General features: G+C 36.2%; 1 protein-coding gene across 1 annotated transcript; it reads left to right on the top strand.

The window, feature by feature from the left end:
• Positions 1-9,801: 9,801 nt before the first annotated feature.
• SLC7A9 (solute carrier family 7 member 9) lies at positions 9,802-21,497 on the top strand. The gene is made up of 12 exons (XM_009485715.2): positions 9,802-9,906; positions 11,089-11,236; positions 12,203-12,445; positions 13,041-13,166; positions 13,496-13,595; positions 15,403-15,447; positions 15,782-15,905; positions 17,669-17,772; positions 18,625-18,721; positions 19,518-19,667; positions 20,285-20,459; positions 21,433-21,497. The coding sequence occupies exons 1-12, from the start codon at positions 9,802-9,804 to the stop codon at positions 21,495-21,497; spliced, it is 1,482 nt and encodes a 493-aa protein (XP_009483990.1).
• Positions 21,498-23,923: the final 2,426 nt, after the last annotated feature.

The raw sequence follows: 23,923 nt of genomic DNA, 5'->3' as shown, positions 1-23,923 counted from the left end.
CCATCACTGCAAACATTTTTTTTACCTGGTGATAAGATACCAAATCAGGAGAAAACTATATTTGATAGCTTTGACATAGCTGTACAGTGCATAAACAACAGGACTCTACTCTTACTTAGGGATTGCTGTCACCCTGCTTTAAGATACACAAATTGTACCACAAACATTTTCAGCAGCAGCAGGAATTCAGCTCTTTTTCAAACTCCATAGCTTTAGTTTTCAGAGAAGTTGCCCTCACAAAATCTGTGATCCTTATGAATTATGACAGTGGTGATACATCATTAAATGGTTTTTAAGACCAAAGCCATCAGCTTCCAGTACACCGAGCTTCTCTTCACAAGAGGATACGCTTGGAAGAGACGAACAGCATCTAAACTGAGTACTGCTATAAAAAAATGAGAGTATGAAAAAGCGTGCAAAATGGGCAAGGGTTACAGTATCAAGGTAGTAGCTGATCTTATAGAATCATAGAATCGTTTAGGTTGGAAAAGACCTTTCAGATCATCCAGTCCAACCATTAACCTACACTACCAAGTCTACTCTAAGCCAATCAAGGGCAGACTAGACTAAACCATGTCCCCAAGTGCCACATCTACCCGTTTTTTGAACACTTCCAGGGATGGTGACTCCACCACCTCTCTGGGCAGCCTGTTCCAATTCTTGACCACCCTTTCCGTGAAGAAATTTTTCCTAATATCCAACCTAAACCTCCCCTGGCGCAGCTTGAGCCCATTTCCTCTCGTCCTATCGCTAACTACTTGGGAGAAGAGCCCAACACCCACCTCACCACACCCTCCTTTCAGGTAGTTGTAGAGAGCAATAAGGTCACCCCTCAGCCTCCTCTTCTCCAGGCTAAACAACCCCAGTTCCCTCAGCCGCTCCTCATAAGGCCTGTGCTCCAGACCCTTCACCAGCTTCGTTGCCATCTTGTATGATCTTACCAACTTCACAAATTTTTGAAGTTTATTTGGTTGCAAGGGTGTTGGGCTTTTACTTGGAGAAAAAGTGCTCACCATGTAACACCATACCTGACACCTGCTGGCTGCTGCTTTTGCATCTACATTTATCAGGCACCAACTGACACATGGTAAAAACCTCCTGCTAGCACTTGCAAAAGGCTGTTCAACTGACCTGTACCAACACAGTAGAAAGCTCCACATTCACCTTGCTTCACCTGAGAAATAAATAATGAAAGCAAACAATGCAAAAGAATAAAATGTAAACAATATAGTGCATTTTACTATAGATAATTCTTTAAGACTTCAGAAATTTAAGTATATTATCTCTTGCAGGATTAGACATGGCTGCAGTTGACCCCCCAGTTAACTACTAGGATCTGGTTATCCTACCTTTTCTCCAAGGAGTGAAAGAAGACTTCCCACGCTACATTTTTTTTTTTTTTAAATCCTTAGCCCTAATATTGTACAATACCAGCCATTGACCAAGTTAATTGTTTCCACTCCTTGCTACTACATACAAAAATGCAATACTGCTAAACCACTGCTAAAAGAAAGCTAATAATCTGGCAACATTTACTATAGGTTCATCTTTGGAGGGAGCTTCTGGAAAACACAAAGTTACAGATTTCTTCTCTAACTGGTGTGAAAACTAAGGAAGAAACAAAACTTGTAATCATTCTTCACTTTTCTGTTAACATCGAGGATGGAAATAAATTACTTCAAGTAACCTTTGAACCAAGCCACACTAAGTAATGGGATGAAGTTCATGGAAGAAAATAGCATTGGGAAAAAGTACCAAAGGCACAATCTGAATTGTAAAACAACTGCCTTAAGAAATTAAAAATCCTGAAGCTGACAGAGGCTGCAGAGGCTTCTGTCACACACATTCACGCAGAACTTGTTACCTAAACTCCAAAGTACTACCATGTACTCTGTGGACTTTATATGGACATTATAAACCTCTGAAGCCTGTACCTCCTGCAGCAATCAAATAGACAAACAAAGGTCTACTTTTCTCTCTCAGCTGGCATGATTTACATAGAAATCACTTTGCACATACCAAAGCACATACTGTGAATCCTGCTCGGTGTTCACAACCATGACTTCAAAGCTTTCAGGATGTTGCTTTTCATGATTTTAACTGTTACGTCTTACAAAGCTGGTACATCTGTTGGATTTCTCTCCCACGCCTGGTGTAGTTTTCAGCACACTACAAAAAATCCAGGAGCACTGAAAAATGCCCTTACAGGAGGTTTTACTGTGCCACTACTGGCAGATACTGGTTTGATCTTTCATTAAAGGTGTGTAATGAAGGAATTCTCCTAACTTCTTTGGGCAATATGTTCTAGCCCTTCACCAGCCCACTCTATTACAGCATCCTCCCTATTTTGTGCTGTTTAGATTTGTACATTCACAGTATTTCCTTGTCAGCTGCAACAAACACAACCACTGAACAGAACAGATCCAGGACATGCTCCTGCAGAACAAACCTTTTCCCAGCCTGACAGTGAGCCACTGCTTCTTTCTGCCTAAGTCTTTCAATTAGTTCATCTACTCTATTACAGATTTTTTTAAAAAAATATATTTTTTTAGACCTTCCCTCCACAGTTTGCTGGTAAAAACATAGAGAGTCACCAATAAAAGCCCTTCCAGAATTGATATATATATTTTACTGTTTCTACCCTATCCACTTGGCTTATTACTTTGAGAAGTGAAACCAGTTTATTTTGACAGAATTACTGATCAATTCATACTTGCTGCAACTCATTCCTTTATAGTCCAGTGTCATAGCTGTTAGTGCTAGGCACTACAGTACTACAAAGAAACAAACAGAATACTCTTCCTATTTGCACAGGTAACAACTTTTACGCATCTTTGAAGTGCCAAAATGAAGAATTAACTAGCCTGTTCTAAGTAAATCATCACCTTGGATTTAGAAACAAGTTCCAAACACACTCAAGTGTGAATGTGTTGGAATTTTGCATAATCAAGTAAATGAGCTTGGTTAGTACACAGGTATTTGTCCTGGTTTTGGCTGGGATAGTGTTAATTTTCTTCCTAGCAGCAGGCATAGTGCTGTGGTTTGGATTTAGTAGGAGAAGAATGTTGATAACACGCTGATGGTTTTAGTTGTTGCTAAGTACTGCTTATGCCAGTCAAGGACTTTTCAGCTTCACATGCTCTACAGGGTACACAAGAAACTGGGAGGGGGCACAGCCAGAATAGTTGATCCAAACTGACCAAAGGGCTATTCCATACCACATGGCGTCATGCTCAGTATATAAGCTGGGGGGGGTTGGCTGGGGAGCAGCGATCGCTGCTCGGGAACTGGCTGGGTATCGGTCGGCGGGTGGTGAGCAATTGCATTGTGCATCACTTGCTTTGTATATTATTATTACTATTATTATTATTATATTGTTATTATTATTATTTTACTTTATTTTATTTCAATTATTAAACTGTTCTTATCTCAACCCAGGAGTGTTTCTCACTCTTACTCCTCCGATTCTCTCCCCCATCCCATCGGGGTAGGGGGAGTGAGCGAGCGGCTGCGTGGTGCTGAGTTGCTGGCTAAACCACGACAGTATTGAAGAAAACTGTACCTTAAAACCCCCGAACTTAATCAGTTTTTTTTTTTTTTTTTTTTAAAATCATGTTACTTTGCCTTGCTTCATAGATACTAAAGAATTTACTACTATTTTACCTCAATCACTGCTGACAGAGCATACTGATTGTGATGTACTACTGCACCTTCCTTCCATTTACACTATCTTCCAGTCTGTAAACTGAACCAGTGAAGTAGTTTCAGCTTCCTTTCGCAAAACAACACAAAAACACGGAGTGCTCTTCAATTCCTATCAAGAAACTGAGAAAATAATTGAGAATTTGCAGAACTGCAGTCACATTAAAGTTTCATTGCTGAACTTGCAGAGCATATTCTGTCTATAATAACTGACCATAATTTTCCCTACAAAAACATTTGGATTAAATTGTGTGATTATAAATTCAAAAAGCAAACACTTCCACCACCTTTCCAAAAACAAACCAAACCACTAGAGAGTCTGGAGTAAACCTCAGTTTTAGTTCCAATGCATTTTCCAACTACTGTTAAACTCTATTGGCATTACTTCTTACTCTATTGTCAGAGCAGAGTATCACAATACTCTGCTTCAGTTGTTCTGTAAATACCAAGGAGATTCCGACACTCAGACACATTAAGATAAGTATGCCCTAATGTCCTGTGAACTAGGGGGTCACTCATTTTCTAATTTCTAGCCCATTAGAAAATTTCCATCCACCCATTTACAAGTCATTTAAACCCAGTGTTTTCTTTCTCCCTACCTCTATTTTTAAGCCAGAAAGATGCTGTTTTCTTTCTAGCCAAAACATTGCTCTTCAGCAGCTCAGAAGAGAGCCTCCTAAGATTTTTCTCCATGAAAAATTCATGCCATATAATACTGGCACATTGCATCAGGAGTTCTAAGAGCTTTTCCTCTGGGACTACAAATCCTTCGCTGGCCAGGCACAGCTCTTCCATTTAGGGGAACTCTAACCACTCATTCTGCTCTGCAAATCTAATGTAAATAAAGATGGTAAAAATTCTAGTGTCAATCAGCTCGAATCTAGAAGAGTAGATGCACTTCGAAGGCTTCTTTACCTTTAAAAATGTGGTTTTGCAGTGAGTGAGATCTCCAGATTTTTTTTAGCTCTGATTTTTTCCCCCTGTACTAAATTAATTTCAACATATCCATATAAACACACATTCAGCTATGAAATATCTAAAGATATCAGATCATAGTACTTAAAAGTTGGTTTACATATCAAATGTTTGGTTTTGGTAATTTAAAATTAAACTGAGACTTCAAAAGTAGGTAGCACAGAGCATCATAACCTCTACAGAGTGCTTCGGTATTCACTGGTTTCTTCCTCAGCCAGAAATGGGCACGCTAAAGATTCAATCTTCCAAAGCCAATGTTATCTGGTAATCCCTCCTTCATGAAACATCAGTGGAATGCAAGCTGAATTTTGGACTCAAGAAAGGAGATCAAAGTGAGGTGCTCAGCTGCCTGTTTATTAGGGAACTCGCTAATTCTGATCAGGCTCCAAAACACTTAAAAACTTTGGCTCCTGAAAGCTCTGAAAAAAGTAATTTGATACAGTCAAGCTTATTTTCTTCAGCAGCCATCAAAATTCCTTTAGAATATCCGAACATCCTTGAGAAGACACGCCTTGATTTTTTGTGACCTTTTGGATAGAATGACATACCCAGCATTTACAAGTTTATGAAGAGTCCTCAAACAGCTGTACTGAAATAGACCCCTGTAATACCAGAAAATCTTTGTCTTACTAAAACATGTGCAGTATTCAGACAGATCTAGTGCAAAACCTTTAGCAAACCTGAAGATCTTTTCAACAGCCTTATTTGTCACAGGGGCAAAACCAACTACACTGTAACCAAGAATTAAGTAGGGAAAAAATGCAGATACTTAAACCCCATACATACTATGGGCATTAAGGACTACATAGTCATCTAATCTTTCCTACTTACTCCCACAAGATGCAAAGATCTTGCAATCCAGTAGCATAATCCAGCATCAACACAGCTATTAAAAAGGACTGTTTTCTTATATTCCACTTGCAGCATGGCTGCAATTACTCACAAAAAAAATCAAAATGCATTTAAGGATGACAGTAGTGAGATCACTTCTTACAGCACATCTATTAATGGTAGGATTCAAAGAAGAGCAAGTGCAAGTAAACAGACCAGTGCTCTGATTAAAATTAAGTAACCTGTTAAGTAGCAAGGTTAGAATGGAAAGTACCCATTCTGAGATACTGCTAAGCTACAAGTAAAATCTGCACGTTAGAATGACCCTTACCATTTGCTTAAGTATTGGTCAAAGCAGAACACGTGCATTACTGCAAGGCAATAAATACCAATCCTAACATACATTAACCTTTATTATTAGTGACTAATGATAATAAAAGGTGTATTTATAAACTGTGCCCTTGCTATTTCCTGAATTAAAGTTGAAAATTACTTTTTATGATTTAATTGGTCAATAGCATTTGAAGAGGTTCAAACTGCACTGTTTAAACAGGAGCAGCCCAGTGTTTGCTTCTGCAGCCCCTTGGAATTTGAACTCCTTGATCTCTTCATCTATGTATATATTTGAGAGGGAAGGAGTCTTTTCCCATGGCTGTAAAATGCCATTTCTCTTGTCCATGGAGAAAATAACAGTAGAATCCTTGAACTCAATGTTTATTTTTTCTTTAAGTGGCTGAGGAAAAGAAGGATTGCTGGTAAAATTGCAAATCCTTCAGAAACTTTATAGCATCCCAAGAAGATTAACCCCTAAAACAAAACCAGACAATAAATGAAGGTACTTTTCCATTTTTATAAGGAAAAGGCTAGTTAAGGTCAAGTCACTGGCAGAGATTTAAGACACCTATTGAACAGATGGAAACTCTCCAAATACACATTCCAGGTTGACTAAAGAAACTGGTTGCTTAGGCAAAAACTCAAACAACGTATTTTCAATGTTGCCTTTATTATAGCTGAAGGAACAAAGTAGAGTATAGATCTGATGCAGAAAGAAAAGACCCCAAACCATCACGAGACGTGTAGAACATACATCTGCACAAAAAAAATCAAAGACTACCTACACTAAATCTAAAAAAATTCCTAAGCAAAACTTTACTTAATATGGAATCAAAGATGACATAGTCCATTATCTTTTCATCAAAATTACAGAAGATTTTTTCCCTTTTTTTTGCTTGTCTGGAAATTCCAGGGTAGAGATGATGTGAAAGGTGCATCTACTTCATTTTGAGGGGCAAAGTTAGCCCCATAATATGATTCCCCCCTTCTTTTTTCTTTTCACATTATCTATTTCAATAGTCTCTGTGGCATTTCAGGAAAAACACAGGAATGATAAAAAGATTATGAATCTTAATTTCAAAATTATCAGCTACAGAGAACACAGAAGTACATTACATAATATCTGATCCCAAATAAGGCATCTGCAATTGATGGATATAAAAACATTAGTTTATTTAATCCTATGTCACAATTACCATAAAAAATATTTTAAAGTCCTTGTAAAAGATGCAGAAAAAGGAGTAAGTTGTTCATATCTGGCTTTTCATATGCTTGTAGTAAGACTATAACACTCTTTATTCTCTTTATCTGTAGGAAAAAACTTTTGTCTGACCATTGTTCAGATGGCAATTTTTGAACAAGAAGTTAGTTAAGATGGAAGAGCTTCTCTTGAAGCTTCACCCTGTTTCTGTGAGAATTAAGCAAGAAAAACAAAGAGAGAAAAGAGTAAGACAGTGAGTTAAAAAAAAAAAAGACAACCCAGCTTTGGTTTTGTTTTCAGTACTGACATCACTTTGCAATCTCAGAGAAAGACATTCATGGCACAGAGTCTGGCTCAACCATCGCAAAACGTGGCAAATATAAACCAATGTAAGTCTATTTCACATTTTCCATTTTTAGTCACAGGTTTACATCAACATTACAACATTACAAAAGACAGGAATTCCTGTTGATCAAGCCTGCATGCTTAAACAGAAAGTTTAAAAAAAACCCCAAAACCAACTGTAAAAATCATGCCAGGATACAGTTTTGTTGATACTCAGGGCCAACAATTTGGTCTTACTTCCAATCTTGTACTACTATTGTTCATGAGGCATTATCATAACAAGATAACAAATCTTAACATCAGTGACTAATACCAGTACATCTTTTAGCTTTTAACAGTAGATGTATATTGAAAAGAGTCAGGTGAAGTCAGATCAGGTTGATCAGGACTTACTGGTTTGGATGTCATACAGGAAAGGAGCTGTACAACTCCACTGCCAAAAACAATGAAGTGAAATGTGATTAAGAGTTTATTTTGCAAGTATTTTAGGGATGACTAGCAGGAATGAAAGACGCTACCTTATTTCAGCATTTAGGATAACACCACCTTTTTCCTGGATATGCAACTGTATAGAAATAGAGAATGGCATTTTTCAGTAAAGTAAGATTTTTAAACATTTACAAAAATGAAAAATTAATTGGAACTGCAAGTGAAGGGACACAAGCTGCCCACTCATCTACCTTCAGGTTAATGAAAAACAAAGGAAAGATTTCTGCTCACACTCCCTTACCTTCTCAATATAAAACCATCAACTAGCTTTACAGGATGCAGTTAACATCTGGACAGATGTTTTTAATGCACCCATGACGCGACAATTACCTCAAAGTTATCCTTCCAAAGTATTTCTAAATTAGAAAGTGCTTGATATAAAATCAAATCATCAAAATAGATTCTTCAAATTATGGTTCACTCTCACTATGTAATATACTGCTTAGGTACTGGACAAACATTCTCACAAATGGAACAAAGACTTTTTTTTTAAAGATAAACTAATTGGACTATTGGTTTACCTGTGGTTCCTATCTCAAAGCTTCTTGGCTGAGAATGGGTTTAATGATTACCTTTTATAACCTCTGTACTTAAGCTGCTGCTTCTGCGTATTCTGGTTTCAGACATGGACATATCTTGCTGTCTAACTGGCTGGTAAATGTAACGGGAGAAATAAAGGAATACAGTATACAAAGATTCCTGGAGCCTGATTAACACCAAACAAGTATAAATAAATAAGGTAAGTGAAAATATGAATTGCTAAAAGATGATGATTAAAACATTCTGGATACCAGACTTTAAATTTAGAGATAACTGTAATAAAATTCAGTGGCCCAAGCCCTGCATTTCTTATGTGGGCAATTTTCTATTGTAGGTTTAATCTTAAAAGTTGGATTCATGATGATTTCTTTTAAAAATCTTTAATTCAAAACATAAACTGGATGTCTTTATAGCCCAAATATTTCTGAAGACCAGCAGTACCAAGATAGCTGTTCTGTCAACTTAAAATGCTACATTTTTTGCAACCAAGCATTACTGGATACTACCTAAGTTGCCTAAACATGACACACTCCTGAATTACTGTCTGTAGAACTGCAAAATGATCTTCAACATTCAGATTCTAGTAATTATAGTTGTAGAGTCTGAAGAGAGAAGAGACTTTTGACTGAATCAACTTCTAAGAATCAGGACCTAACCTGATCAGTTTCCTTCACTATGTCAGGCTGTATTTTATTCCAATATTATGGGAAACAAGCAAATTCCTCACAAAACAACCGAAGTCTAAATTTAAAGTAGAAAACAAACTGTTCACATTGTAATTCTAAATAGAACAAAACGTTCAGTAGAAGACATTCACCCTGAGGCAACACGGAGAAGACTGGTGACTCTTTGAGGCAAAGAGCCGCTAATTAGACAATTACAGGAGACAACACTTGGTTTAGCAGATACTTGCATCTCCAAGGAATTGAGACAAGGCCTAATTTAACGAAGATCAGAAAGAAGGTCTCCCAGATAAGAAAACAGACTAGCTTTTGGGAAAAAGATTAAATCTGTCTGGACCTCTGGAGGAATTCAAGGGAGGGACGAGCTATAAAACCTACATTTGCAGTAAGGAGATCCTCTCAACTGAGTATAACCTGAGACAGAAGATAGACAGACATTCACTGCCAGGTGGATATGAGGAAAATCCACAGCAAGTCAGATGGATGAGGTGAAGTAGACATTAACGCCTCTTCGATTTAATCTCCAAGGAAGTAGTTAAATGGAAGTCCTTTGTCTGTGAGCAAGTGTGTGTGTTTAAATATTGCCAGAAAACGTAACTACACTATTTTGGATCCATATATATAAGCAAACTCAAGCAAGGACTAATATGCTAGACTGATATTTTGTTTTTATTTCCTTAGAGATTTCAACAAGTAAACCAAATGGGTGAAGAAAGCTTGAGGAAAAGAAGAGGAGAGGACAACAGAAAAGAGGATGGACAATCCATTCAGAGTCATGAACCCCAAACGATGAACCTACAAAAGCAGGCAAAACTTTTTCTTTTCCCCCTTCAGACCGCATGCATATGAGGGGCTGGCAGAGGGAGGCAGTAGGGGGGTATCTGTGGCACATGCATCATTGTACAAAAACTGCAGTTGTGTCCCAGTTTAGCAGTGATGTGCTAATACCTTGACGGTGTGGTTGGTTTACATTTTAGGAAGCTGCTATTACTAGTTAAATAGCTCTGCTATAAATACAATTAAAAGTAAGAATATTTTAAGTCTTTGAATTTTTCTATCTGATCACTTCAAAGTTGATCAAGTGAGCCACCTCAGAAACTTTACTGTTTCTTTCCACATGTACTTCCCAGAGGCTGAAGTGGGCTGTTCAGCTCATTGCTTCTGAAAGTTTGTAAGTGTTTATGGTTGTAAAATAGCCACTGGTACAGAAAGACAAGTGAAAATTTGTCTCCTCCAGAAAATTAGAGATGTTTTAGAAAACAGATGTGCCACTTGCTCTCAGGAGAGAGTGGAACTCCTCTAAGTAACCTGGAAAAAGATTCTCTATGTGGTGTTAGTTTGGTGCCCAGACTGGCAAAATATTCACGTTATTAGACTAGCCATAACTAACAGGAAAACTTAAGTAGCCCATGCCACTGTTTTTTTTTAGGAGACGACTCAAGGTTTAGTAGTTTCATGTAACACATAGGTCACTAAGAAGTCAGGAGAACACGATCTTTTCACCACCAAGCAGTATCAAGATATATTCCTGTGCACAGATACCCGGAAGCAAGGAGAGGAAAACAACTACTTAAATTAAAAAAAGTAGACTCCATCCAAGAAAGCAAATTTTTGAAGCTTAGAAAATTCAGAATTCCTCAAGTGCTCATAAAAGAGGTTAATCAAAGAGTGGCAAGGTCACCTGTACAAGGTTAGATTTGACACCTACATAATCCAAAGGATGGTTTAATAAAGCAAATACACAGGCAGGCAAAGTCCATATAACTATACTTTTGGAAACAACAGGAGTATGCCACAGGGTGTGTATGCACCTTGGAAAGAAAAGAGAAGAGAAACTTCACCTAGTCGGATGTATTACTTAGTAAAAGCTATATACCGAAAGCTGAAAAAATAAATTAGTAATGACAATTACTATAATTGTATTAAACCAAAAAGTAATTATTGAATTATTAGAAATGACTTTACCAAAATGTCTCCTTTTATTTCAAGGTGGGCCTCATCAGTGGAATCTGTATGATTGTTGGTACGATTATTGGCTCAGGGATCTTTGTTTCTCCAAAATCAGTACTTGCCAATGTTGGAGCTGTGGGTCCTTGTTTAACCATCTGGGCAGCCTGTGGAATTGTTGCAACGTTAGGTAAATGAGTCAACAAAGAATCTGAATCTTTGCTTAAATCTTTGTATCTCCTATTTCTGCATACTACTCTCATTTCACAAATTGCCTAATGGCACCTAGACCAAAATCAATCAGACCCTGATGAGTGTAGCAGCATTCAGACAAAATTTAAAGTATGTGCCGTTTATAAAAGATAAGTTAAGCTTTTAAAATTGTAAAGCACATTTTTAGGTCATTTTGAAAGCATGGTTTAGTTTTGCTTACTTCATCCACAAACTGTAAAAAAGAGAATGCTTTTCTATTTCCAGGCAAAATGTGAAATTTACTGGCAGCAAGCTAGGTACTTTGGCTACTTTTCTACTTGTGTAATTGGGTATACCTAATATTCTATCATATGAAAATTTAGCACTAAGCACCTCAGAATGTTTCAAGAAGTAAAACAAAAAGGAATTCTTTGGGCATTGTGTCAGGTACACAGCATACACAAAAAACTTTTAAGCAAAATACCAGATACAGCAATAAATCTAGAAGTATCACTGTACTTTAAAGCTGAGCTTAGTAGACATTTTACTTCAAAATTGTGCAGCAATTCTATTTTTTTTTCAAGTTTCCAAAAGGTAGGTCAGCCAGTGCAGTTATTGCTTAGATGCTTCGTACAGTGTTGGTTTCTTAAAAAGAAATTTAATATGAAATCAGAATCTTTGTACTTTATTTGCTGAAGTCTTAAACACAAATAATAGTAAATTCTGGACTGTAACTTAATGGTTTCAGTATATTTTTTCCAATTTCTCACAAGTAATTAGAATTTTATTTTGTATATACAGTAAAATGCACTGAAACATGAAAAAAGTAATGATGCAATGTATATATCCATATATATTTAACTTTGCTACCTATAAAAAAAAAGTCTAATCTGCTCTAGCCAGTCATAGTTTAAGCAGTGCATGAACTAAATAACCAATAATAAGTGCCTTTCTTGTTATTCAGGGGCACTTTGTTTTGCTGAGCTTGGTACAATGATCACAAAATCCGGGGGAGAATATCCTTACCTGATGGAAGCATTTGGCCCAATTCCAGCATTTCTATTTTCTTGGACAAGCTTACTCGTCACAAAACCCAGTTCATTTGCAATCATTTGTCTCAGCTTTGCGGAATATGCATCAGCTCCTTTTTATCCGGGTTGCGATCCACCCCAAGTTGTCATCAAGTGTCTTGCAGCAGCTGCCATTGGTAAGATTCATACTTTTTTTAAGAAAGAGACAAGATCCATAATTACACAGTGATTTCCGTTCAACCCCATCAATGAATACATTTCAGCACAGTAAGACTTCAGCAGGTTAATCATGAAGACATCAGGAAGCAACCCTACACTGAAAGCAACGGAAAACTCTGGAACACAGTACAGCAAGCCCTTCCCACAATAACTAATTCAACATATAAAAAGGATAGGTTTAAAAATGGTTTGTTCCTAGTCTAAGTTTCTTTTATTCTTTACCAAGACAGACATAGCTGTGGAACGAATGCTTATTTGTAGCAGAAAAGGAAGAAAAATTAAGTGTGGAGGTATTATTTCTGTATTTATCAGAATGCTGTGCAACTTCAAAATAATTTTTTTTTTTTTGTTAAAGGTACTATCAAAATCTAATTAATAAAGCTGTTTTTCCTCACTATTTTAAGTGTTATCCAAACATACTATGTTAAAAAAGTGTATAATATACACAAACAGTGTGAGGAAAAAGCAGTACAGTAAAAAAAAAAAGGTGGGGGGTTAAGAAGCAACTTTTCTTTCAGTTCTGACTAATGCAGAAATATTAATTTCTTTTAGTGATAATTACAATAGTGAATGCAGTGAGTGTGAAGCTGGGAAGCTATCTCCAGAATGTTCTCACGGCTGCTAAAATGATCATTGTCACGATCATTATTGTAAGTGGAATTGTTCTCCTTGCACAAGGTAATCAAATATACTTTACTTGCAAAGATTATTTTAGCTTCTGCTATGACCATTTAAAAATTTCCCACTGACAGAAGTGGCACAACAATGAGGCTCTCTTTATTCAGTGTTTTAGTTCCAGATCTCCTGGGAACTATGGTATTTTGTTTTAGAGAAGGGAGGTGGGTGGGAAATACAACACTACAGATCAATTCATAAAAATTGGTATGAATTGATTTTAACAGTGAGATGTTTCAAAACATGAAACAGATGTTGGAATATTTCTTCATCTGTTTGGGATTAAAGGAATTTATTTCAACACTGATCAGTAATCTGTGTCTTTTCTGCAGGAAAAACTGAAAACTTTAAAGATTCTTTCAAGGACAGTAAAATTTCTGTTAGTTCTCTCAGTTTGGCATTCTATAATGGACTCTGGGCATATGATGGATGGTAAGGTTCTTTACTAGTGTTAACGAGTGCAGTTTAACAGCCTTTAACTGGTTTACTCTCTCCCTGTAGAACTCAAAGATGTGATCAGAAAAAGTTAACATCTGACTTGTTATTATGAATCTCTTAATGAATTCTGGAAATAGAACACTGGTCTGGTTAAAGAAAAAAAACCCCAATAAACAAAAAACCAAACACCCTCCTGACCCCCTGAATCTTCAAGTTACTGTTTATTAGGGAAAGAAACAATATTAAATCCTGAAAGGGCTACTGCTTTGCTGCTGAAGGTGCTTGGATACTGTGGTAACAAGGAGAATAGAACACAGTTTAATTCCATTACGTTAGGCAAAACAGCCTTCCCAGAGCCCCTACAGATCACCCCATCAACTGCCATTTCTTGTGAAGTATGTAGTGGTGGTTGATTAGTACAGGAGGACATAAAAACCCCCACATTGTCAGAAATCATAAGGTTCAACTTTCAAATTTTTTTCTTATTCAGTTTCATTTGGAATTAGTGTAAAAACATTGAAGTCTTCTTCCCTGAGAAGCTTTCAAGTTTAAGTCTCCAGATCCGTTTATCCATTATCATCTACCACGTTAGATTTAAGAGAACACTTACATTTGAAAATAGTCACAAATATGGATGGGTTTAGGTTTACATTTATGTTCTACATACAGCACTTATATTTAATACTCAGAAGAGTGCTTTCCAGAATTATTTTCTTAAGAATAAACTTATTTACTGGCAGGAATATTTAACTTAATCTGTCGCAGTCCAGAAAACAGCTTACATGTTTCATTTCCTGAAACTAAAGGGAATATCAATTGGTCTAGGGCTCTGTTGGCACAAGTCTAAGATCAAGGTCTGATCCATTAATGCTATTTTTAAATGTTCGAAGTGTGAAATTTTGCATATAGGTCTGTATTTTGGATGGAATTCAGAATATAAATCTTAACTTACAACAAAGCAAGTCCCATTTAGATGCTTAAAACTGAACTGATATTTAAATGGATTACTCTTTCAGGTTCTATTTCCAAGCTTGAGTGTCTCAACTCAGGCATGTATGTCTGCCAATTCAGACATTCAACCAGATTTTTTTAATGTGGCAGGGAAGCTGGTGCCTAAATAATTATTTCAATATGTAACCACCGGGCACCGACGTTTGAAAATTAGCCTGTTGAACTGTAAACACCTACTCCTGCTCACATTTTCAGAAGTGGATGACTAAAAATCTTGTTTCAATCTGGTCTACGTGCTCTAGCAAAAATGAGCATTTAGAAATTATAATTCTGATAGATGTAATCCGTAAGAAGGCTTTCATGACTGTTTTCTAGATAACAGGACTTCAGTACTATTGTGAAACATCAGCAGACTTGCTTCAGTCCTTGCAATGGGTACGCCTGCGCTTTTATTTGAGAAGGCTCAGATATTGCAAAGCCTGAAGTTCAAAGGCAATCTTGTAAATTTGAGATAAATGTCTGCCAAATATTTGTTCTGTTATTCTGGGATATTTTATCCAAGGACAAAGACAATCTCATTTCAAAATCTGAGAGATACTTCTAAAACCGCAAGGAGGAAAAGATGGTGAATCAAGAGGCTGACATTTGGCTAAGAAGCTCACAGTTTTTTATCCTGCAGTTTTGCTGCTTAAGACTGGTTGTACCATAAGTTGGGTTTTTTTGTTTGGTTGGGTTTTTTTAACTAAAGAGGTAAAAACCAGTAACACACAGGAAATAACACCTGATTGTAATATTTTAGTATTTCAACACGTGACTGCTAATAACAACATACAAATGTTTTTCCTTCCAGGAATCAACTCAATTACATCACAGAAGAACTTAAAAATCCTTACAGGTAAAACTGTGGAGGAAAGCAGTGTTTCTAGTGACAGAAATCAAACACTCAATATTTTTGTAGAAGCAGGCATGTATTTTGGTTTGGTTTTAAAAGCAATGGTTATTCAAGGTTTGAGCACTAAGAGCTAATTAGCATCTATTACAGGCTTCATAAATTTGCATAAAGCTGTATTTTTCCTTTTTTAAAATCCTGATTTCCATGGGGTCTACAATAGAGAAATGTAAATACACCCAAAGAGCATATGGGGAAAAAGTAAGAGTCCACAGTTTACTATGACAACTCTACCAGTGATATAGCAATGCTGATGGAGTCTTACTTTTGCATTCTTCAGAAATCTACCGCTATCTATAATTATTGGAATCCCCTTGGTTACAGTTTGTTACGTTCTGATAAACATTTCATATTTCACCGTAATGACTTCAACAGAACTCCTGCAGTCCCAGGCAGTTGCTGTGGTAAGCCACTTTATTTTGTAATAGAGCATCTGAAGGCGGCTGTGTGCATTAAAGCCGTGAGCAAAAAGGAACCTGTAATTTTGCTTAAGATACAATTAATTTCTGTCTCAGCTGTCAGTGTCACCTTTTTCCCCGATTATCTACTGTCATTTCTTCACCTAAAATTTATTCTGGTAGCGCTTAATTTAAACAGTAGTTGTGTCATATCCCAAGGAAAAAAAGCAAGCAAGCCAAAGTAATGCAGTCTTCAGTTAACATTTTGGAAACACTACAGCTCGGAGGTTAACTGTTTTCCATAAGCACCAAAAAGATGAAAAGAGAAATAGCATCTGACTGCTGCTTTGCCCTTTCCAGTGTTTCCAGTATTTCCAAGAAAGAAGCACATGCAAAATGACAGTAAATCAAAGATTGTCATTCTGGAGCAAGTAGTCCATAATTCACTTCCTCCTTATTCTTCTTTTTTTCTTATCAAAGCTAAGAAACATCCTTTTTACATTATTGCAAGACATACTATTACAGACAAAATTGAAGATTACATAAATTTCTAAAATCTTAACAAACACATTTGTCCCTTCAGTTCCACTAAGTGAATTTTTCATGGGACATTTGTCTCTGAAATAACTGTTGAGAGGTCATGCAGCCATTTTTACTAATGTTAGTTTTTGGGGAAAACAAACAGTATGCGACATGCATGCAAAATGCAGCGTAGCACAGTGAAGAAGTACACTAATGGAGAAATACTTAAAAATGTTAAGAAATATAATCTTTTAAAATGTAGAACTTCAGTGCATTCCAGCATCTTGTTTGCACCAAGAGGTACAGCAATGTATATCAAGATATATCTTGTTTAAGAACTAGTCCTATTCAGTATACCACTAAACTTACAGTCTGTGAACAACACATATCAGCTACCACTAAACTCAGACTAAATTAACAACAAAATCTCAGAACTGCCACTGAGCAGTACAAAGGCAGCACAGCAAACAGCAAGAGGAGTGCACTGTATAAAGAGGTCTACACATCTGTAAGTAGACTTCTTGCTTAGCACTGAATGTCCTACTACTGCACAAAGAAACAACACTGATGTTACACTTCTGCAAAACCAGAACTCTTTATGCTTGACTTACTAAAGAGATAACCACCCCCCAACTAAAAACCCCAAACCTACCTGTCCAAAAAGTTTGAATTCAAGTTCATTTACAGTAGATCAATGTACCTACATCAGATCTAATCCATCCTGCAGTAACAACTAACATACCATGGCACAGGTGAAAAGTGAAGTGTAGTGAAGGACCTTAGCAAGCTTGTCCTTTACGTGTTCCCCCATAAGGCCTAGGCTGTCATGCCGTCGCTACTAGTGTTACTCCTCCTATACAGGTTGAAACCAGCTTGCGTATGCATGGCTCCCTGCTGCAATGCTATCTTTCTTTTTGTTTTGCAGACACATCCCCAAACCAGGTGTTTTTAAAAGAATTTAATTTCTGTGTAGTTTTTACATGTCTCTCGATGTTTCCTACAGATGCTGCATCTCAAACACCACAACAACAATATTCTGCTCTGTAAAGAGTGGTTCATGAATTAATCCAGGTCTTCATTTGGCAAAGCATTCTTTAATAACTACACAAAATTTACAACATATGTTTTGATTGGTAACATACCTTAGATACCCATTTACTGTACTTTTAAAGAGGCTCCAACATTACTGAATATACCAAATGGTAGTTAAAATGACAAAAATGATTCATTTTAATCCCATATCACAGACATTCGGAGATAGAGTCCTTTATCCAGCCTCCTGGATAGTTCCTCTCTTTGTGGCCTTTTCTACAATTGGATCTGCCAATGGGACCTGTTTTACTGCAGGCAGGTAAGCTCCCATTCTAAGTATCTTAAAATGAAAACTTTTAAAGGATGGAAAATTTTATATACACGTTTATGTATCTACACACATAAAGATATAGAGATTCTTCTGATCCAAATGTACAAAATGTAATTAAAAAGTACCTGCAAATCTAGCTATATTGTTTAATTTTCAAAAAGAAGCAGTGGCTATGCTGGTTTCAAAAATTAGAAAATAAAGTCTCTTAATTCAAAGCAGGCATAGCACAAAAGGTTTTTTTTCCACCTCTCATCAAGCTTAAAGCTAAGAATTACAGTTAAAAAAAATTGCCAGTAAGAACATGACTACACCAGTAATGATAAAGACGAGAATTGGAAAGAGAACCTATTCCTTTCTATCAGTTGTTCAATGCTTCCATTTACTATTTAAAAATATTTTAAATTTCAACTCTATCTGAATATGATAGGGCTGTAAAGACCAATTTTTTTGACAGAAGATTGTCAATGTAGCTTTTTAATATGGAGCAAATTAATTACGAAATATTTAATTAAAAGGGACACAGTAGCTAACTTTTTTTCAAAAAAAAAATTTAAATTAAACGTGCAAACTAATGATTCTGCAATTAGTTTCAAGTTCACTTCTCCTATACTGGTTCAGAATTAGTTTCAAATTCACTGCTTTAATACGGGTTATTTCCCTTATTTCAGTCTACTACAATACTCCTTAAGTCCCATTGCATATCAAAGGAAATACTGATGAAATTATAGTCAGATGTAGCCACATAATAAAACAAACCTGAAAATGAATTTTTTTATTTAGTAACACCACTTAAAGTCTAGGTGCCACACTAACCAGACTGCCTTGTTTTTGTTTTGTCAGACTTGTTTATGTTGCAGGTCGTGAAGGGCACATGCTAAAGGTGCTATCTTACATTAGCGTTAAGCGTTTAACACCAGCACCTGCTATCATATTTTACGTAAGTATATATTCTAAGTACAGAAAAATTATAAACAAAAATTTTCCAGTAATACGTGCTTTCATAATTTCTTGCCAGCGGTCTTCACACATACCTTTGACTAGCCAGAGAAGAAAATTACTAAATACACATTAGGAAAAAAGACTATATAAAAAACCCCCCAATTTCTCAATTCCAGAACTGGATTTTAAAATCAAAATGTTTTTAAGAAGCCACAACATGAAAACAAAATTAAGAAATTAAATAATTAGTATTAGGCAAATCCTTTATTTCACAGGATGCCTGAAAGAAAGCTATCACTACCCTACTTCCTCCCTGTAAGAATTCCTTTAACATCTCACTAAAAAACAGTTCTATTCAGTAATACATCTTAAAATAAATCTAGAATATCTTGTTATTTTTATATATTTTACCCATTTATCTTATCTTCAAGGTAAACCAAGATAAATTCAAAATTCAATTGCTGTTGACCCCAGTAACTTTAATAACCTAAAAATATATTTAGTATCTTCACTTCCTCCAAGATACGCAGTCAACAACATAACAGATTTGCATACAAATTGCAAGTCTTTTGACTTAAAATGGAATTAAGATTGCACACAAACATAAACACATGTTGGCAGGATGTAGATACTATCTTTAAAGGTGCTGCAATACACTTACATCCAAATGTTTAAGCAAAAGCATTCACAGATCACACTCTGGAACACTGTAAACATATACCCAATACTGACACATAAGTTAAATTCAGCCTTCTTTTATAGTAGACTATACTAATTTTCATTTTCATTTTTAGGGGGCCATTGCTATTATTTATATTATCCCTGGTGACATTGACACACTTATAAATTACTTTAGTTTCGCAGTCTGGCTGTTTTATGGTTTAACCATACTTGCACTCATTGTTATGAGGTTTACAAGAAAGGAACTCAAGAGACCAATCAAGGTAAGTTCAGCATTCAGTATGACTTTTCCTCCACTCCCATAAATACTGAAACACAAACTCCTCCTAAATATTTGGATATTTAAACAACATCCTCAGACAGACTCCTCCTTGTTTGTGTCATGTCGTCCCCCCCCCCCCGGCCCTTACCTGAAACCTAGCCATTTATTTCTAATTATTCTCTTTGTTCCAGTTTTGCACTAGGGCAAAACTCATAAGGACTGGGAAAAGGTTACACGATGTTTATTTTTACTTGCACAGATCATGGGCACAAGACACATTTTCAGGGATGGGAAACTGCAGCAAGCATACTACCACTGAAAGAGTACCCAAAAAAGACCCCACCCAGGTCACTGCACTGGAGTCGGGTCCCACATTCATTGAAATGCAAATTTTTACACTGCAATTTGCAATACAGACAAAGAGATCTTGGTCAATGATTTAGCAGAAGAGTTTTCCCTATCCAAATTCTTGCTAGTCTTTCAATTGCCCCATCTAATTCCAGAAATTTTAGAAGGAAAAACTGCATAAGGCAATGAAAATATTCTTCTTTCATATATGCCCCTTCTGTAAGAACAGCAAAAGAATGAACAAGTAATTTTGTGCTTTCTATCTTACAGATACCCATCATCATTCCAGTCATAGTGACATTAGTCTCCATTTTACTGGTATTGGCACCAATCATCAGTGCACCTGAATTGGCCTATTTGTACTGTGTTTTATTTATACTTAGTGGACTTATAGTTTATGTACTTTTTGTTCATTTTAAATTCAACTGGCCCCGAAAAATATCAAGTAAGTATACCTCAGACAGCCAGCTCCAAATTCAACAGAACATTGCTAAGCTTTAGGTTAAAGTAATTACCATAATGAAGCTCATTATATGGTCCATCCCGTCTAAATCACGGGAACGGGGTGTGGAGGGAGGCAATTTTCCAGACATAGTGAGGGGCATATAGTGAGCTTTACTAAATATTGTATTTTACTCCTTCCTGTGAAAAAAATGATGCCTGACTTCAGGAAAAACAAAACTTAATTCACAAAAAAGCAATACATCACTGTAGTAGTACAGAGAAACTGACTTTTAAAATGAACAGAAATATTTTATCTGGAAAGTTAGTTTTTTGATTGTTCATATTTCAAAACATTGCTTTAGCCATTAACTAAAGATCAGCAGACATACATTCTTATGCCACAAAATCCTCTGCTTTTAGCTCAAGTTAATCAATTTTGCTATACTTACTAAAGAAAATGTTAACAAGATTAAGACCAAAATTAATCACAGTGCTGCTGAGTCAAGTGAAAGCTGCAAGAACCCAGTCTGACCATTTATAAAATGATTTTGCATAGTCTCAAGAGAAACTCTTTGCAACTATCTCAGGGAAAACAAGATACACAGGTATTTCTAAAAGGGAAAATGGAACCAGCTGAAGGGGACAGAATGGACAGAATTAGTAGTTCTCCAGACATTTAAAAAAATCCCATCACCCATCTCTCCTGCCCCCTTGGGATTATTAAATATCATGTAATTATGCAATTAGAAACACTGTACTCTACTAAGAGCAAGTTTAGATACCCTGAAATGTTGTAGCTTGGATCGTAAGATTGCTTTTGTTCACCACCCCTTATTTTTTAAGTTTGAGATAGGAATACAGAAGAGACAGACAACTACTCACAAGGATAATTTTCTCACTTAGAAAAATAGTGTAAGTCTGAATAGAAATACTGTTCTCTCATAAAGCCTCTAACAATAACTTTCTTCCATCAGAGTCCATCACTATGCACGTTCAGATGCTTTTGGAAGTTGTTCCAGCAGAGGAAGTTACTGAATGAAGTATTTTATATGTACCAGTTTTTTTTTTTTAAGTGCTATACTGATTGAAGGAGATTCAATTTAGTCTGGCACACATTTATAGTTTCTAAATTGTTATGTTCATACTGGTGTATTATTTTTGCAACACTTTAGTACTTGAAAAACGTTAAATATATAAGAATAAACCATTTCTGAGCCAGATTATGGTGTCCAGCAGAGCTGTTTTCATTATTTGCTAATAAGTTACAGTATCTTGTTTTCTGCATTAAAATTACTCAAAATAAACAAGAGAAACTTTTCAATTATGAAGATAGCAAAACTTACCAGCAACACTCTTAAGATGCTTTTGATCACACTGCTGAAAGAATGAAGCAGCTATCATTTACAGCATCACATGCAACAGGCCACAAAGAAAGGACAGAAAAAACATAAAACCAGACTAACTCCATTCTCAGTTTCTCAGACCAAACACTAGCTATCAAAAAAATTAAAGACTAAGGAAGTTGGAATCAAAAAAGAATGGAAAGCACAGTTGACAGGAAGAAAAGAGGCTGATTTTTTTTTTTTTTTAAATTATAACAAGATAATCAAAGCTTAATTTCTCAGGTATCTGTGTTTTCTCCAAAACCATCCAAGTTACAGAACAGTGAGTAAATGCCACAGAAATTATCTTCAGCATGAACGTGACTTTACAGAGGTAACTTCATCATCCTAGATACACTCCATTTGATAGCCGATTAAAATTAAATAAAAAAAAATAGATACTACATTAACATACAGATGTAAGCAGCTTTTACGTTCCCTGCCCAAGAAACTTAAGGATTCTTGGTAACATTCTTTACGACTATATTCCCTCAGTGCAAACTCACAAAGGAAGACATGTTATCAAGTCACTTCTCAATATTTTGAAGTGATTAATTTGAGAAAGACTGTTTATACTGAAAGCACAAGTCCTCTCAACAACTCTTAAGCACCTTCATCCTAAATATGTAACACAAGAATATTAAGCAACTGGCTGAAGATCATCAAGTTCATACTACCTCTAGCCTAGCAAATTCAACTAAAGAAGCTATTTCTATCATCCTGCAGCTACAAAGAAATAAATAAAACTTAAGTTTGTATATATTTCATTTTGCATCTCCTACATAGAAAAGCAATCCCAAAGGTGCATATAAAAACGATGGGTTCTGATTCATTTGATGGAGATTTTGTGATTATAGTCAGCTCCATGAAAATATCAGCTCCATGTTCAATCAGTGTAAAGCAAGTATAAAGAAGGTTAAGATTGACTAAGGAAGGCAAAGGAGAGCAAACAAAATTGTAATTATGACACTGCATATAAAGTACCTACTTGCCACAGTGTTTTGTCCCAGTCACACTGTTAAAACTGCTGTTCCCCTACCCCAGCTGGTAAAAATACCACTTCAAACAGAACAACTGTAAGGTTTAGGGAAAGACCAAAGGAATAGGATACCGTTGTGTAGGGAATGACTATCTACTACAATTTTGAAAGCTGAAATAGAGATACCTGATTGGGGGACGGGGGGAAAAATGATGACAGAGGTCCATAGGCAGAGTCTTAAGTGACAAGAAAATGGGAAAAGTGAGCTATCTGTTCCTATTACATCTTGAGGGTACAGGATGTCAAGCAGACAGAGCAGGGATGGCTTCAAAACACGGCGGGGGGGATCTATCTTCACAAAATATGTTGACTACTGACTTCCTTAGCACAGGAGAAATGCTAGAAGTTGATGTAGGTTCCAAAATGCAGCTGAAATAATTCAAATAAGAACTCCACAGAAAACCTCTTAGTCATGAAGACCGTGATCAAAAATTGCTTGAGGCCAAGAGAATATTCTTGGAATGTACTGCTACTTTTTTTACACTGTTCTTTATAAATTGGCTCTTGGCAGCTGCTAAGAATGTATAGCTAAAACCAGCTTTTGCTTCTACCTCATATAAGGTGTCTTACTTTTCAAACAAAAATTACAGATAACTTATGTCTATTAAATAACCCACTAATTTATCTACCAGCAGAAAAATCACCTTACATTTAGGTATCAGACAAGTCAAAGAACAAAACACACGAAGGAAAACATCGTGCTGCATCGCATTTTTTTCAATTAGGTGTTTGAGTGTCTTCTGTTTGCATCACAATGCAGAGCAAGACCAAAATACAGCTACATTACTGATTTCTTCAAGTACTTTTACAACAATTACAGCTTTGCAAGTACCTGTACTCAGGTGAAGGTTACAATTGAGCTCAGTTGTAGTCAGGTTCCCAACAGCACTAATTTTTTTAGCCATACATTAACAATTAGAACTGTTTCTGTTTTCCACTGGCTTCATCAATATTCTTAAATATTCAGAAAGAAGCAGCTTTATTATATGCTAATATTAGAAAAACTGTAGCTGTCAGTGTAAACATTGATCCAGTCCTTCTCCC

Source organism: Pelecanus crispus, chromosome 8 (genome assembly GCF_030463565.1).
Source record: "Pelecanus crispus isolate bPelCri1 chromosome 8, bPelCri1.pri, whole genome shotgun sequence".
In the NCBI taxonomy this organism is placed as follows: Eukaryota; Metazoa; Chordata; class Aves; order Pelecaniformes; family Pelecanidae; genus Pelecanus; species Pelecanus crispus.
This window is presented reverse-complemented; position numbering and strand designations above follow the sequence as displayed.